Below are 14,718 nucleotides of genomic sequence, written 5' to 3' on the forward strand. Positions count from 1 at the left end.
CAGTTCAGCCAGCCACTCCTCCGTTCAGAATGGCCAGCTCTCTTGTCGAAAGCCATTGGGTCAGCTGTCCACAGTTGCAGACCCTCTCCTCAATTGCTCCCAGTAAGCTCCCTCGACTCATCATCACATTCTCGCTCGAGCTTGAAGGGAAAACAATGCCTCGCAAAGATCTGACCGGATGCATTGGTCTCTACATCCTCGCTTCCCCTCTGAAAATGTTTTGGTCCCATCACGAATACCTGACCGTGTCGCAGTGACCCCAATCTTCCAAGAGGTTAAATGCACGCCGCAACCATGCGATCGGCAAGTTTCAACATTCATTTGAGCCGCATTGCGCGTACTCGTGTTGCGGCGTAGCCACGTTGGCGGCCAATTCTCCACGTTGGCGATCCCTTTGCACCCACGTGGCACCTTTTGTAAATTGTCGGACCAAGTCTGTGCGGAGGCCCTGTCTAACTTTTGAACGTTGCTCAACAACGACAGAGTCTGACTGGTCCGGTCTGTCGCTGCATGGCTTGCACAGGCAAGTGTGTGAAGGCTGTACAGCTTCAGCCCTTGTTTTGAGGCTGAAAATTGAAAGTAACTTTTGAGGACCAAATTGCAAAGGGATCACTAATAATCCTTAAAAAGAGACAAGCGAAATCACATCACCAACAGCAACAACAACACCACCAACAAGAAGGCAGACTTGTCAAAACGCGGCAGCCATCGTGAACATCATTCGTGCTGGTACGAGCGATCAGCTTCTTGTTTTATGCCACTGGCGTCGAGAGGAGTGCGCTCCGCAAATGCAGCTAAGAAAAGCGAAGCTTCTGCTAATGGGCTTGCTTTATTTAAGCTTCCAACTCTAAGCGGCACAGTGCAGCGAAAGCTCCAACGCTCGACGCCAGTTTCACGCTGGCGTTAACCGATGGAGCGATTGTTCCTGCATTCAATATAAAACACACGGCAGCCCTGATTGTGATTCGCGAAGAAATGGCGGAAAGCAAGCTATCCGACTCAGCTTTGGTAAGATTCGCGTGGCGGGCTAGAATAGTGTGATAGGAGGGGTAGATCTGTAAGATGATGATTTCGCAGGCAAAACCTAAGCAGGTCGTGGTCCTGACAAGGGTATAAGCAATAAAGTCCAGCAGGTCCCGACCTGTGTGGGCTCAGACACCTTCTTCTCACCAACCCTCCTTCAACAATAGAGATCGTTCGACCTCAAGTCAAGATGTACTCACAGCTCCTCGTCTCCGCCCTCGTGGCCTCTGCTGCTGCGACTGCCGTTCCACACAATCAGCCACAACCCAACAAGGGTTACAGCTGGGGCGACAAGAGCCCTGCTGCTCCGACCGGCGCCAATGGCAAGAATCAGCCTTTCAGATTCCCGCTTTCGAACGGCTTCCCAAACATCCAGGTGCCGTCTGACGCCCTCACTGCGATCCAGAAGCAGGCGCACGGTACTCTGCCAAACGGAGCACTCCCAAAGAAAATCAACGACACCAGCGCCACCGTGCTCGAGTTGATTGCCTTCAACGAGATCTTCGAAGTCGCATACTTCACCTCTCTCCTCGGCAACATCACCGACGGCACATTCGACGTTGGCAAGGGTGCCGCCAAGGACATTGTCGTGAACGCCATCACCGCCGTCCAGGCCCAGGAGGAGCTCCACGCTCTCGGCGCCAACGCCATCCTCGCCACCGCTGGCCGCACCCCAATCAAGCCATGCGAGTACAAGTTCCCAACCACCGACTTCGACAGCTCCATCTCCCTCGCCGCCACCTTCACCGACGTCGTCCTCGGCACGCTCCAGGACGCTCTCGAGGCCTTCGGCACTGACGGCGACTCTGAGCTCCTCGCTCTGATCGGTAGTGTCATCGGCCAGGAGGGCGAGCAAGTCGGCTTCTACCGCAACATTGGCAAGAAGATCCCATCGGCCCTCCCATTCCTGACTCGCTCCACCGCGCCGTTCGCCTACTCTGCGCTCAACCAGGTGTTCATCGTCCCAGGCTCATGCCCCAACGCCAACATCATCGACATCCCAATTTACGAGCCTTTGACTGTCGTCACCCCACCTACTGCACCAGAGGACACCACTGTAACTTTCAGCATTGCCAAGAAGGCTGGTGTTGATGTCACCAAGATGAGCATCGTGTACATCAACCAGCAGAACGTGCCAGTGTCTGAGCCAGTCCGCAGCGTTGCAGAGAAAGATGGACAGATTACCTTTTGCGCTGACTTCCCGGGCGAGAAGAACCTCATGAATGGACTGACGATTGCTGGTCTTGCCATGGGTGCTGGTCCTTTTGCGGATGTTGCAGCTGCTACTGCTGCGACCAAGTATGGACCAGGTCTGATTGAGATCAACTAGACTAGACGATGGAATGTATATGAGAATACGACCCGGATGAGTGTAGTGTGTAGTGTAAACTAGACAGCGATTAGTGCTACTGCACCAAAGCGTACAGTATCATGATTGGTGCTCAGGGTCTCGTGTTAGGCCTCAGGCATTGGCATACACCTGTGCAGTCATTCAAGTAGAGGCACTTTCCTCGATTGTGCACCATTCTATGCTGTCCCTTGGCAAGATTGTTCTCGATGAGCCATAAGCACTGCATCTGGAAGCTTGACCGACGCTCTTGCTTCCACACACGCGGCAGATGCTGTCGCCGGGGTCGGAAATGGGCAGTAATCTTTGAATGGAAAGGGCCAGCATCGAGGTGAGAAACCGCCAAGCCTAGTCACGTGCCAATCTATTTCTATTCAAGCTTTCGACAGGGGAAGGCCTCGGGAACATGTGGCACAGCTGCTCGTTCCACCACAACAACAACACAGCCGAAGTCCAGAGCAGCATCTCCATCACCTCCTTCATAAGACAGACACACTGGGCCACGGAACTGACGTTCCATTCTGGCATGAGATACTGTCGCGATCATATGTTTAAGCGTAGCGACCGAGCGCTAGCCACACCGGAGTACGAGCTTGCGAGTACGTAGGTGAGGCGTCAGCGAGGGAGTGAAGCTCTATACCAGCCCTCAACTAGCCTTGGCGCCCGCTCTGATTGGTCAACTTTCAAGTTTTAGGGTCACGTGACCTACCGCACTGTGCCTGTTGGCGAACTCGCAAACATATACTCGTCGCTAACGCCTATGTCGTCGTATAATAAGCACTGTACGTCGGGTAGCGGTAGCGTGGATCGCACGCTACTTTGCAGTCTAGAAGGGTTGGTAGAGAGATCCACTCCGCTACGCTTACCTTTGGAGGTTCACAACCGCCAACAGCACATTTTATTTGGCGCCACCGCCTGACTCCACGGGAACGGTCTTTTGGGTCGACCACGCGAGATGAACGCGATCTTCTTTGGCATACAGTAGTCACCTCGTAGCAGGAGCTTCCATACACAGCCATTCGGACTGGTTTTGGACGCCGGCATGGTCTAAAGAGGGCCCTCCTTCGAGCTCCGCGCCGCAGCATGAATCCACAGCGCTGCTACGTTGCTTCTTCATGGCGGCATCGTACGAGTTCCGTCTGGAAGAGGACTGGAACTGACGATAATGACATGTTGAACCTCTCAAACACACGGGCGACACGAAGGTAAATCTTCCATGTTTGAGACTACTCGTCAAACTAACACGTCTGATCTGGAAAAGTGGACCTCCTTGCAGACCTCTGTCTACACAGCAACGGTAGGCAGTGATATTCCACGGCTCTTTAGCAACATAGTATCTCATCATAGCACGAGATCACCACATCGGTTCCTATCCAGAACATATCTATCACTACACTCGTTCCTCATGACCAAAGACGACTGCGCCAACTGCACGATCTGTCGTTCCAATCATCTCTACGTCCTGGACTGCAACAACGACCTCGTCCGCACACCACCATCAATCGACGCGATGTCTACTAAGAGCGTCGTCAGCGACAGCGATCGCATGCTCCGAAATGTCACGATCTGGATGTGGCTACCAGCCTTCCCATTCCTTCTGGCCCATGGCATCATGACGAACCAGCTGCGCCCAGTGCTCGGCATCATCCCTGTGACATTCTCAGCGATCTCTGGGTTGGTGCATGTCTCTGGACGGGCGAGGTACCGACCTGCGAACATCTTCACCGCAATGTTCCTGTTGGGCATTATGATTCCTGGATGGGTCTTCATGGCCAGTAACAACTGTTGGCACTGCACTGATGAGGTTAATTCAAGCATTGTCGGTACTTATGGTACTGTACCAATGATCATCAACTTGCACGGCTACCCCCTCCCCTCTCATCTGCGATGTTGCTAATATCCCACCAGTCTCCTCCACGCTTTCTTCGTTTTCCGCGAGACGTTCAGGATCAATTGGAGATACTGTCCTCACTGCCACATGGACCTCAACATCAACGTCTACACCCATGAAGACAAGGCCATGTTTCAGGACTCGAGCAATGGCAAAGAGTCTTATGGTCCTGTCACGTTCGTCGATCAGGAGCACGACAATAGCTCTGCGAGCTCCAGCAAGATGACCATTGTCGCTTCTGCTTCGCAGTACAAACAGCCCCGGCCAAGCACCGACGACGAGACTGCCCGGCTGGTCTGAGCTGGCACCATCAGAGGCTATACGCGGACTAGGGTTGCCCATTAGAAGGTTTACGGCAGCCTGGTGCCAGCGACCTGGCTTGATGGCACGGTCTGTGCATACTGGAGGAGAACAGCTGATGGCACTATACGTTACAACGTTGGTGTATAACGACTGACCGATTTCAACATGACTCTAGACTCTTGGTATGATCAAATAGCATCGCTATACGTAAACAAACACGCATTCGATAGCGAAGGATGTCCGAAATTTGGAGCCGAACACGGCTGTCCATGCCTCCGGCCTATCTTGCACCTGCCCTTACACTTCATTATCACATATCTTCTCACTTTGGCGACGGGCAATTGGTATTTGCTTACATCACTGTTTGCAGGATACCGATGATGCATCGGCAATACGGGCAACGCTATATGCCGATTTCGCCTACTCGGACCTGTTACTCAGCCGTGGGCCCTACTTCAGCTCAAGGATTCACGGGTTACAGTGTTGTCCAAATCTGATACTGATTGATGAAAGCCTCCGCCTATCCAGGTTGATGATTAGTTGACTCGTCTTTGGAGTTCCTCGAGGATCCTGGATGCAGCAGTGGACATCACATAACCCGGTCTCACGATACGAGCAAAAGTCACGATCAGCGAACAGAATCTTGCTTAACCGTAACAACTCGTAACATTGGAGCCTATCAGGGGACAGCACCATCGGGCCAGCCACGTACTGACAGAAGTCCACTATAACCGCCATCAATCATGCCCACCCAACCCTTCCACGTCGCCATAGTAGGCGGCGGCCTCGGCGGCATAGCGCTAGGCATTGCCCTCAAAACCCGCAACATCCCCTTCAACCTCTACGAATCACGAGGCTCCTTCACCGAGATAGGAGCAGGCATCAACCTCGGACCCAATGGCTATCGTGCCCTCCGCCTCATAGATCCCTCCCTCGGCGACAAGATCTTCATATTAGCAACCCGGAACCCTGCGCCGCACGAACATCTCTGGATGATCTTCCGCCGTGGCGCAGAGATCAATGGTCACGAGGATGGGGAAGTGTTGCTCGAGCTTACGGCGCCTCCTACGGGGACCATGACGCTGCATCGGCAGGAGTTGCTGGCGGGGTTGGCGGAGACGATGGGGACGGAGAATGCTAAGTTCAATAAGAAATTGGTAGGGTATGAGCAAGATGAGGAGGGGGTTGTGATGAAGTTTGCAGATGGCACGGAAGAGAGGGCGAGTGTGCTTGTGGGGTGTGACGGCGTTCATTCGAGAGTTAGGGCAAGAATGTTTGGGGAAGACAATCCTGTCACGAAAGCTTCTTTCACTGGGTCGGGGGCGTATCGAGCTGTAGTGCCGATGGAGAAGGCGATAGAGGCATGGGGCGAGAGTGCAAGATTTGCGCAGGTTACGTTAGGGCCGGGTGGGTATTTCATCTATTACCCAGTGAACGGAGGCAAATTTGTGAACTGTGGTGCTTGGATCCGGAAGAATGGGACTTGGGATCATGCTGAGTGGGTCGTGCCAAATCAAGGCGAGCAGTTCAAACAAGACCTCAAGGACTGGGGTCCACGCATCCACAGCATGTTAAAGCACTACGATCCGAACCAAGACTTCTGGGCCTGCTTCGAGCACGGACATCAACCAGATCACTTTCACGAAGGTCGGGTGATCCTCATCGGGGATGGAGCCCATGCTATGCCTCCGCACCAAGGGCAAGGTGCATCTCAGGCTGTGGAGGATGCCTATGTTCTGGCTGAAGTGCTTGCTTCCATTGATGATGGTGATCTTTCAAACCGCACTATTGAGGCTGGCTTGAGGGCAGTGAGCGAAACGCGAACGCCACGATCTTCAAAGGTTCATGCGTATAGTTCGCATGCTGGTCTGAATTGGTACTCATTCCATGAAAATAGTCTGAATGCTGCTGAGCAGAAAGAGTGGACGGAAGGTGTAAGGGAGCGCCTGCGGTACATCTGGGATGTCGATCTGGAGAAGCATGCTGAAGATGCAAAGCAGCTTTACCGAATCTTGATAGAGGGGCCTGGGGATCAAGGTGCCGCCGGTGGCAGTCTGTGATGTGTTGAGGAACGGGCTGTGCTGTCCACTGTCATAGATATAACAATGTTTCAGCCAATGCAATGGCCTAAAGTCTAGCCTGCGTCTCTGCTGTCGGACGACCCAAAGCTTTAGCAAAAGTTGCCTCGACATCATGCTCATATATCCACGATGGATCGGCTCGATTCGTCATTCGCTGCCTCAATTCCTCGTCGCTTTCCGCTTTGCCAAGTCTTTCAATCAACTTTGTGTTGTTGGCATGTACTGTCGCCAACACACGATCGGTGTGCGATTTCCTCGTCCGCTCATCGAGCGAAGGCACCCGAAACGAACTCGCCGTCGTCCCGAAGCTTGCGTAGGGCCACGACAGGCGGGTGAGTATAGGGGCTGCCGAGCGTTAATTACATACATTCGGATAGAACGCTAGCATAAACACCTGGTGCACTCGGCTTTCCCGGTCCGCTGAATCGCGAGTTTTCTAAAGAAAATCAGAAAATAAGTATCACGGGCAGTGATCTGTGAGACGAAAGTGTAGGGTTGCCGTAAAACAAGCGTTGTTCGGTAAGGCTACGAAAGAGAAGCGCGAAGCGCGCGAGATATAAAGCGCCAAGGCGCTAGCACGCGGGGATGCGGGTTCCCCGCGGGGAAGAGCCGCGGCGCGACGTTACGGCAGCAGTGAACCGTGACAGTACCCCCCCTTCAGATCGCTGTTCGTCCTCGGACGGCTCTGTCTCTGTAGCAGTGCATCTGCGAAAACCATATCATCCTCCAGTCCACCTTGTTCAGCTTGAGTATCCTCCAAACCCTTAATATCCTCCTTGCTGTCGATCACTGTATCCGTCGGGCGGCCAAGCTGGTACGGCCACACAGAGGCTTGGGGTGTGTTGCGACAAGACACTGACGGCGACTCCTCAGAGAAGTCCGTATGAGTTGAAGCTGTGGCACAGCTGCCTGTGGAAGAGCTATGAAGCCCAGTACTACCAAACAGCGGTGCTTTTATAGTTACCAAGACGTGTGTAGCGACATCCTTGTTCTGAGGCTTATTGTAGAGACTTCCATCCGCTGTTATCCTCATAGAAGCAGGCACACGCGGTTCCATAGCAGCCCTGGCGTGTTGAGTATCCGAGCCTATGTCTGTGGCGTTCGTTTCTACAGAGCTTTATAGGTCAACTGTAGGCGTATCGACGGCGGCTATAGGATGAAACTCCATCGCACTCGCATTAAGTCTTGTCGAGCGGCGTAACGTCCTTGCTTATGGCTCAGACGCCGTTACGGGCGCATTGGTTTGCGGTGTGACTGCCGGTGTGGACGTACTCGCGTTCTCCGTAGGCACCTAGCTAGACTTAGTATAAGATCGTAGTATGCCAGTAACTCGGTCTTCATTAGGTACCTAGTCGTGCGGCGGCTTGAAGTCGGCGGGTATAGACTTCGTCGGAAAGTTATAGTAGAAGTCTATAATAGAGGCGGCTGCTCCTACTAATACTTCTAGTAGCTCCTAGCTCGGCTTGCGGTATCCTTTCTACCTTACTAGGTACTTATACTCGTCTTGCTTCGGTAGTAAGTGTTTTAGTAGTCTTCCCTTTGGCTTAAAATATTTCCTATCGAGTATGTCCTCTACGAAGTACTCTTCGGATGTTTCGCTATCGTCGTCGCGGGTAATCTCGATTAGAGGCAGCGGTACTAGGATCTGTCTAGGTTCGGGGTTATTAGTAGCTAGTTATAGGAGCGAGGCGTAGAAAGTGTCATAGAGATTGCCTAACTAATCGGGTATTATAACGCGGTAAGCATTTTAATACGGGAGTACTACGGTAATCTCGTACGGCCCTACGTTCTTAATATCGAGCTTCTTAGACGGGCGTGTTATTGACTAGTTAGTAGTGTTAATGTAGACTTCGTCGCCGATGTTATAATTCGGAGGTAGCTAGCGATATACGTTCGTAAAATCTACTTATAACGCTTAGGCTAACACAATTTCTTGCCTTAGGTATACGTATATCTAGTTTATACGCTTAGTAAACGTATTCGTAGATTCTATATCGAGTCGTTACTTATAGGGCATAAGCTTTATAGGGATAGTTAGACTAGTATCCGTGAATATTAGGTTACGACCGGTATTAGCGTAGAAGGGTAATACTCTAGTAGTAGCTAATATATAGTTGTTAGTAGTAAACTCGGTAAGTAGTAACTAATCAACCTAATTATCTTAGGCGTAGTTGATATAGGCCCTAAGGTAACGTTCTATAACCTTATTCGTGTTTTTAGACTATCTATCGGATTCTAGGTAAAAGGCCGTCGATAGTCGTTATTAAATACCGAGTAGGGAGCAAACTCGTCTCTAGAACGTAGACGTCTACTAGGAGCCCCGATCCGAGACGATACTCTTAGGAATACTATAACGTACAAAGATGTAGCGGATAAAGATGTATATAATATATAGGGCGTCTATCTATAGTACTAGAATTAGGTGTCTCTCCTTAGTAAGCCTATCCGTAACTATAAGGACGTTCTTATACGTTTGTCTATTAGTTAAGCTCTTACTTAGGGGCAAATCTATAACGAAGTTAATAGCGATATCCTCCTATACTCTAAAGGGTACCGGTAATAGTATAAGGAGGCCCTAATACTACTAATTTGACGGAACCGTTATTCTATATATAATATAATTACGGACGAATCTCTTAATCGTTTATACTATACGTAGCTAGCGGTAGTATCTACTAATCAACTCGAATGTCTTTTTACGGCCGGGATACCTAGCCGCGGGTATATCGTAGAAACGTTTCGTAATTAGAGTACGAAGTTCTACTACGCTAGTAACTTCTAGGACAAATAAGCTATATCCTCCGTAGGCGTTCTTTATATAGATTATACTATCTTCTACTTTAGACGTACAATCGTCGATCTTATACTTACGTAATAGGGGTACTTACTAGTTCTAGGATAGCTATTATATAGTAGCCTAAACGGTCTCTTCGTTATATAGAGCCTTAACTTATATAAGTAAATCCTACTATACTACCTACTACGCTACCTCCCCCTCCCGTAGCTCGCTTGAATTAAGCTTAATATTAAGGCGAGCGGGCGGTAGGATGGCCTAGCTCTAATACTATAGACGTAGATTGCTTAGATCCGACGGTAGATCTTATTACGATCGTCTAGTAAGACTATTAGGCTTTATGCCCTATATACCTAGACGATAGGTGATTTTGAATACGAACTGTACTAGGAACTATACCTAGCGTACCTACCGTCTATTAAGTTGTTTCGTACTTATAAAGTATTCTAGGTTCTTATAATCGGAGTAGATAATAACGGAATTGTTATCTATATCCTTTGTATTCTCGAAATCGGTATCTATATTATCGTCTAAGTTAACGGTAAGCTTAGGTCTCTATTCTTCGAAGGCGAGGACGATAGCTAATAGTTCCTTATTGTAAATCTCGTAGTTATACTCCTATAGTAACATCTTCTTAGATATATATACTACCGGTCTCTAGACGTCTCCGTGTTTCTATAAAATTACTACCGTAGTAGCGAAATCTAAGGCATCTGTTTCGACTATAGTTTCTAACCCTAGTACGAAGTGTACGAGTACCGTGTCCGTTAAGAATGTATCTTTTAATCCTTAGAAGGCTACTTCGTATTCTGTTATCTAAACGAATAGTATTAGCTTACTATTCTTACTAGTCTTTATTGAATTCGTAAGGGGTATATAATTTTAGAGAAGTTCTATATAACCTTCGATAGAAGCTTCTAAACCTAAGGAATGCTTATACATCCTTTAGGTATGTTAGAGTAAGCTAGTTCTTGACTACGTCGACCTTTTCTAGGTCTATACGGATATAGTCGACTCCTATAATAACACTAAGGTACTTCGTCTCTATTTAGTAGAACTCGTATTTGTCGATATCTAATTATAGGCCGGCTTCACGTATACGTTATAGTACTTTACGTACGTATTATATATATTACTCGGGTTAGATAGCTACTACTATATAGTAACCTAGATAAGCTAGTAGACGGTAGATGGGAAAATGGCGACGACGACGGCAGTAGACGACCGAGAGTAAGGGGGAGACGAGTGGAGGACGCTCTGCAAGAAGGCGGAAGAGATGGTAGCGGCAGAAGAAGGGAGGTTTCCGGAGAGAGCACTGAAAGGAGTAATAAGCGAACTGCTCGGGGGACTAAAGGCGCTCAAACGACAAACAAGCACTACGATCAACATGGCAATCGAGGCAGCAACACGAAACGCAAGAAACAACCCTCAAAGAGACCCGAGACAGACCTAGGGCCTAACGACCTGGGCAATAATCGCGAGCCAACCCACCCCCCCTCAAAGCACAGTACTACGAGTCCATATTACGGACCAGAAAGAGAAGGAAGAGATAGGAAAGATGACCGGGAGGGAGATAGTCGAGAAGATCGGAGTAAAGGGAATAGTAGGGGCAAGGGCAGACAACAAAGGGGTCAAGCTGTTTACAGCACACGTACAGGACAAGAAGGCCCTCGAAATAAACAAGGAGTGGACACTGAAGATCGGGAGCACAGCGAAAGTCTCCTATCAACAGTACATAGTAATTGCGTATAGGGTCCCACGAACCTTTGACATACAAAGGGATACACCAAACCTCTAGAGGCAAAACTAGGTAACAGCACTAGGACTACAGATCACAAAGACAGCGTAGGTCAAGAAGAAGATAGAGGAGGGCAAGAGGGCCTCCTCGCTGATCTTATAGGTTGCAACACCAGAGCAAGCGAACAAGGTCTTAGACCAAGGGTTGTACTGGGACTTTAAGAGGCTGGATATAGAAATCTATTAGAGCAACCACAGAATCCTTTAATGTTTCAACTGTCAACAGTACGGACATATTGCCCTAAAGTGTAGCAAAGCCACACCAGTCTGCTCACACTGTGCTGGTGATCACGCGACCTAAGAGTGCCAAAAACGGAAGGAGGACACAAGATGCGCAGTATATAGGAGAAAACACCCGACATGGTCAAACCAATGCCCAGTTAGACTATTAGCCTAGTGGAGAGCGCGGGAAGTAAGGGTAACAACACTAACCAGGTTCCTAGTAGGTGAACAGAAACAACTAGAGAGAACCACCCACCCGAATAAGAGACCCCGGCCACAAGAGGAGCCACAAATAGTGCTAGCAATAGGGAGACCAACGTTCTTGTACAAGGCAGCGTAGAGCAATGGACAAATGAGAATCAACCAAATGATAGGGAGCCAACCCCAAAGGGAAGAACAGGAGGAGGGACGGGAAAACTAATAGCAAGACCAACAGCAAGACTAAACGGACCTAGACACAAACATGTCCTGATGCCTCACACTAACAGACTATCAATCATTCAGTATAATGTGAACAGAAGCAAAGACAAGGTCCAAAGGAGCTTTCTACAAGCCTTAGACCCGGAGGAACACCACATTATAGCAATACAGGAACCATGGATCAACCTATACTCTAGGATTCCATTAACTATGCGAGACCCGAGATACTACGTAGTAATAAACAGAACCGAGGGAGTCCCACGAACTTGTATCTATGTTAAGTAAGAAGGTACTAGCAGAGGACTGGCAGGCCTGGCCGAGAACCGACAGGGATATCACTATAGTGCAGCTCAAAACAACTTAAGGCCAGGTCCTAATCCATAGCGTATACAACCCACCTCTAGAGTCCAGAAGCAGCACACAACTACACACGCTAGGAAGGCTCCCGGAAGCAATAGACCAACAAAACCACAACATCGTGATAGGAGATTTCAACCTCCACTACCTAAAGTAGGGATCGGACTTCACCCTAGCACACCACTTCTTAGTAGGGAGGCTCATTAGTCAGATAGAAACAGCCCAAATGGACTTGATCACGCCAAAGGGAACAGAAACTTGGGCTATAAACAACAGTTCTAGCACGCTAGACCTATGCTTCATGTCCTACGCCTTAACACGACGGGTAGAAAGCTGCACAGTCAATGACCAACTAGAGTCCTCATTAGACCACTATCCAATCCAAACCGACATCCAACTCACAGTTAAGGAGGAGAGGGAACCTGAGAGGAGGCTCTGCTAGAAGCAGGCCGAGTAGACACTAGTATAGCAGCGACTAGAAGGCGAACTAGAACAGGTGAACATTGACAACATACAAACAACGGAGGGGATTGACCAAGCAGTGGAGCAGCTAATAGAAGCTATACAAAGGGCAGCCCAGGCCCATATACCTGAGAAGAGATGGTCGCTATACTAGAAGCTATACTGGACACCAGAGTACACAGCCAAAGTCAAGGAGGCAAGGAGAGCAAGAAGGAGATGGGAGCAACGGCGCACCTAAGCAAACTAGGAAGCCTATAACAACGCGTGTAAAGTAAAGAAGGCGCAGATCAGAAGAGACAAGACGCAGGAGTGGAGGTCAACTATAGGGATGATCACAGAACACCCGGAACAAATCTAGAGACTAGCAGAATGGGCTAGGAAACTAGACGAGGAACGAAACTCCCCGCCCCAGTTTCCCTTAATACAGAACCAAGACGGGGAAACGCAAACCACTCCGATAGGGAAAGCGAAAGCATTCGCAGACCACTTCTTCGGGACTTAGGTAGAGGCAGACCTAAGCAACATCCTAGGAACACGCATTCCTCCGCTAAGGGAGGCTAACTAGCAAGTGTCTGCTATAGAGATCGGAAACATTATTAAGAAACTAAAGGGCAACAAAGCCCTAGGCCTAGACAAGATCCCTAACTGTTACCTAAAAGCTAGTAGTAGCCTCATCACTCCAGTGCTTGCGCCAATCTTTACCCAGTGTATAAAGCAGGGGTATTGCCTAAAGGCTTTTAGGCAATCACTGACTTGCGTCCTAAGGAAACCCTAAAAGGAAGACTATACCAACTTGAAGTCATATAGACCAATTGCGTTGCTGAATATACTAGGGAAGCTCCTAGAGAAGGTCGTAGCTATAAGGCTCACCGGAATAGTAGAAGAACACAACCTCCTCCCGGCAACGTAAATGGGGGGGAGACAAAAGAGATCTACCCTCATAGTAGTCGAACTGATCACAGAGCAAATCAGACACATCTGGCACTATAGCAACAACAAGGTAGCCTCACTGCTTTTACTAGACATATCAGGGGCTTTCGACAACGTGTCCTACGTAAGGCTCCTACACATCCTTAGAATGAAAAGCATCCCAGCCTAGATAGTACACTTTGTGCAGTCATTCCTTAAGGACAGAACAACCCAGATCCTCCTAGGGTCCTTCAAAGCCCCGTAGACCCTAATTGCGAACACGGGCATCCTACAGGGCTCTACACTCTCCCCAATTCTGTTCCTCCTCTTTATGGCCGACCTGACCCTACTCCTAGAAACAGCAAACACCTTAGCATCGGGGTTCGTAGATGACACAAATATCCTAGCGTGGTCGGGGTCTATAGAGGAAAACTGCGCACTCCTAGAGGAGAGACATAGACAATGCGAAAAGTGGGCAAGAGAGTATAGGGCAAAATTCGCACCGGACAAGTACCAACTTATCCATTTTAGCAAGGCAAAGACAAAACACAACTTGGCAGCACTAGTAAAAATCCAGGGGTTCGAGACCTATCCTACAAGGGAACTCAGAGTCCTTGGGATATGGCTAGACCCGAAACTCAGCTAGGGACCACAAGTGAAGAAGGCGTAAGCGAGAGCGGACACTAATAGACAATTAATCGAGAGACTCACTACGTCAACCTGGGGGGCGACCTTCACAAAGGCCCAGACTATGTACAAGGCTATTGTCAAGCCCGCAATGCTATATAGAGCAGCAATTTGGGCAGCGGAAAAACACATCCCGAAGAGAATTGAGGACCCCCTCAACAGAGCGCAGGCAGCCTGCCTAAAGAGAGTACTAGGGGCATACAAGTCAACCCCTCACAGGACAATGGAAATGGAATCAGGTACAGCCCCCATCAGGGAGTACCTCTAGGGCATGAGGTGTCAATACGCAGAGAAGACATCAGCATACCCAGCCTAGGGAACCATCCAAGCAGCTACTCAAAGGATAAGAACCTAGTAGGAGAGGAGGAGAAGACCCAACCGGCCACACATAATCCCACAGAAGGAAGCAGACCTAAAAACATCA

At 49.2% G+C, this 14,718-nt stretch overlaps 3 protein-coding genes across 3 annotated transcripts; all 3 read left to right on the forward strand.

The window, feature by feature from the left end:
- Positions 1-1,213: 1,213 nt before the first annotated feature.
- Positions 1,214-2,353, forward strand: CLAFUR5_11537 (uncharacterized protein; the record flags this gene model as incomplete). Its single annotated transcript, XM_047910685.1, has 1 exon — positions 1,214-2,353. One exon carries the CDS (start codon positions 1,214-1,216, stop codon positions 2,351-2,353), a length of 1,140 nt encoding a protein of 379 aa, XP_047764947.1.
- A 1,528-nt stretch (positions 2,354-3,881) lies between these two features.
- Positions 3,882-4,562, forward strand: CLAFUR5_11538 (uncharacterized protein; the record flags this gene model as incomplete). The annotated part of the gene is made up of 2 exons (XM_047910686.1): positions 3,882-4,072; positions 4,280-4,562. The coding sequence occupies 2 exons, from the start codon at positions 3,882-3,884 to the stop codon at positions 4,560-4,562; spliced, it is 474 nt and encodes a 157-aa protein (XP_047764938.1).
- Positions 4,563-5,308: 746 nt separating this feature from the next.
- Positions 5,309-6,625, forward strand: CLAFUR5_11539 (6-methylsalicylic acid decarboxylase atA; the record flags this gene model as incomplete). The annotated part of the gene is made up of 1 exon (XM_047910687.1): positions 5,309-6,625. One exon carries the CDS (start codon positions 5,309-5,311, stop codon positions 6,623-6,625), a length of 1,317 nt encoding a protein of 438 aa, XP_047764939.1.
- Positions 6,626-14,718: the final 8,093 nt, after the last annotated feature.

This window comes from Fulvia fulva, chromosome 8 (assembly GCF_020509005.1).
Source record: "Fulvia fulva chromosome 8, complete sequence".
Taxonomy (NCBI): Eukaryota; Fungi; Ascomycota; class Dothideomycetes; order Mycosphaerellales; family Mycosphaerellaceae; genus Fulvia; species Fulvia fulva.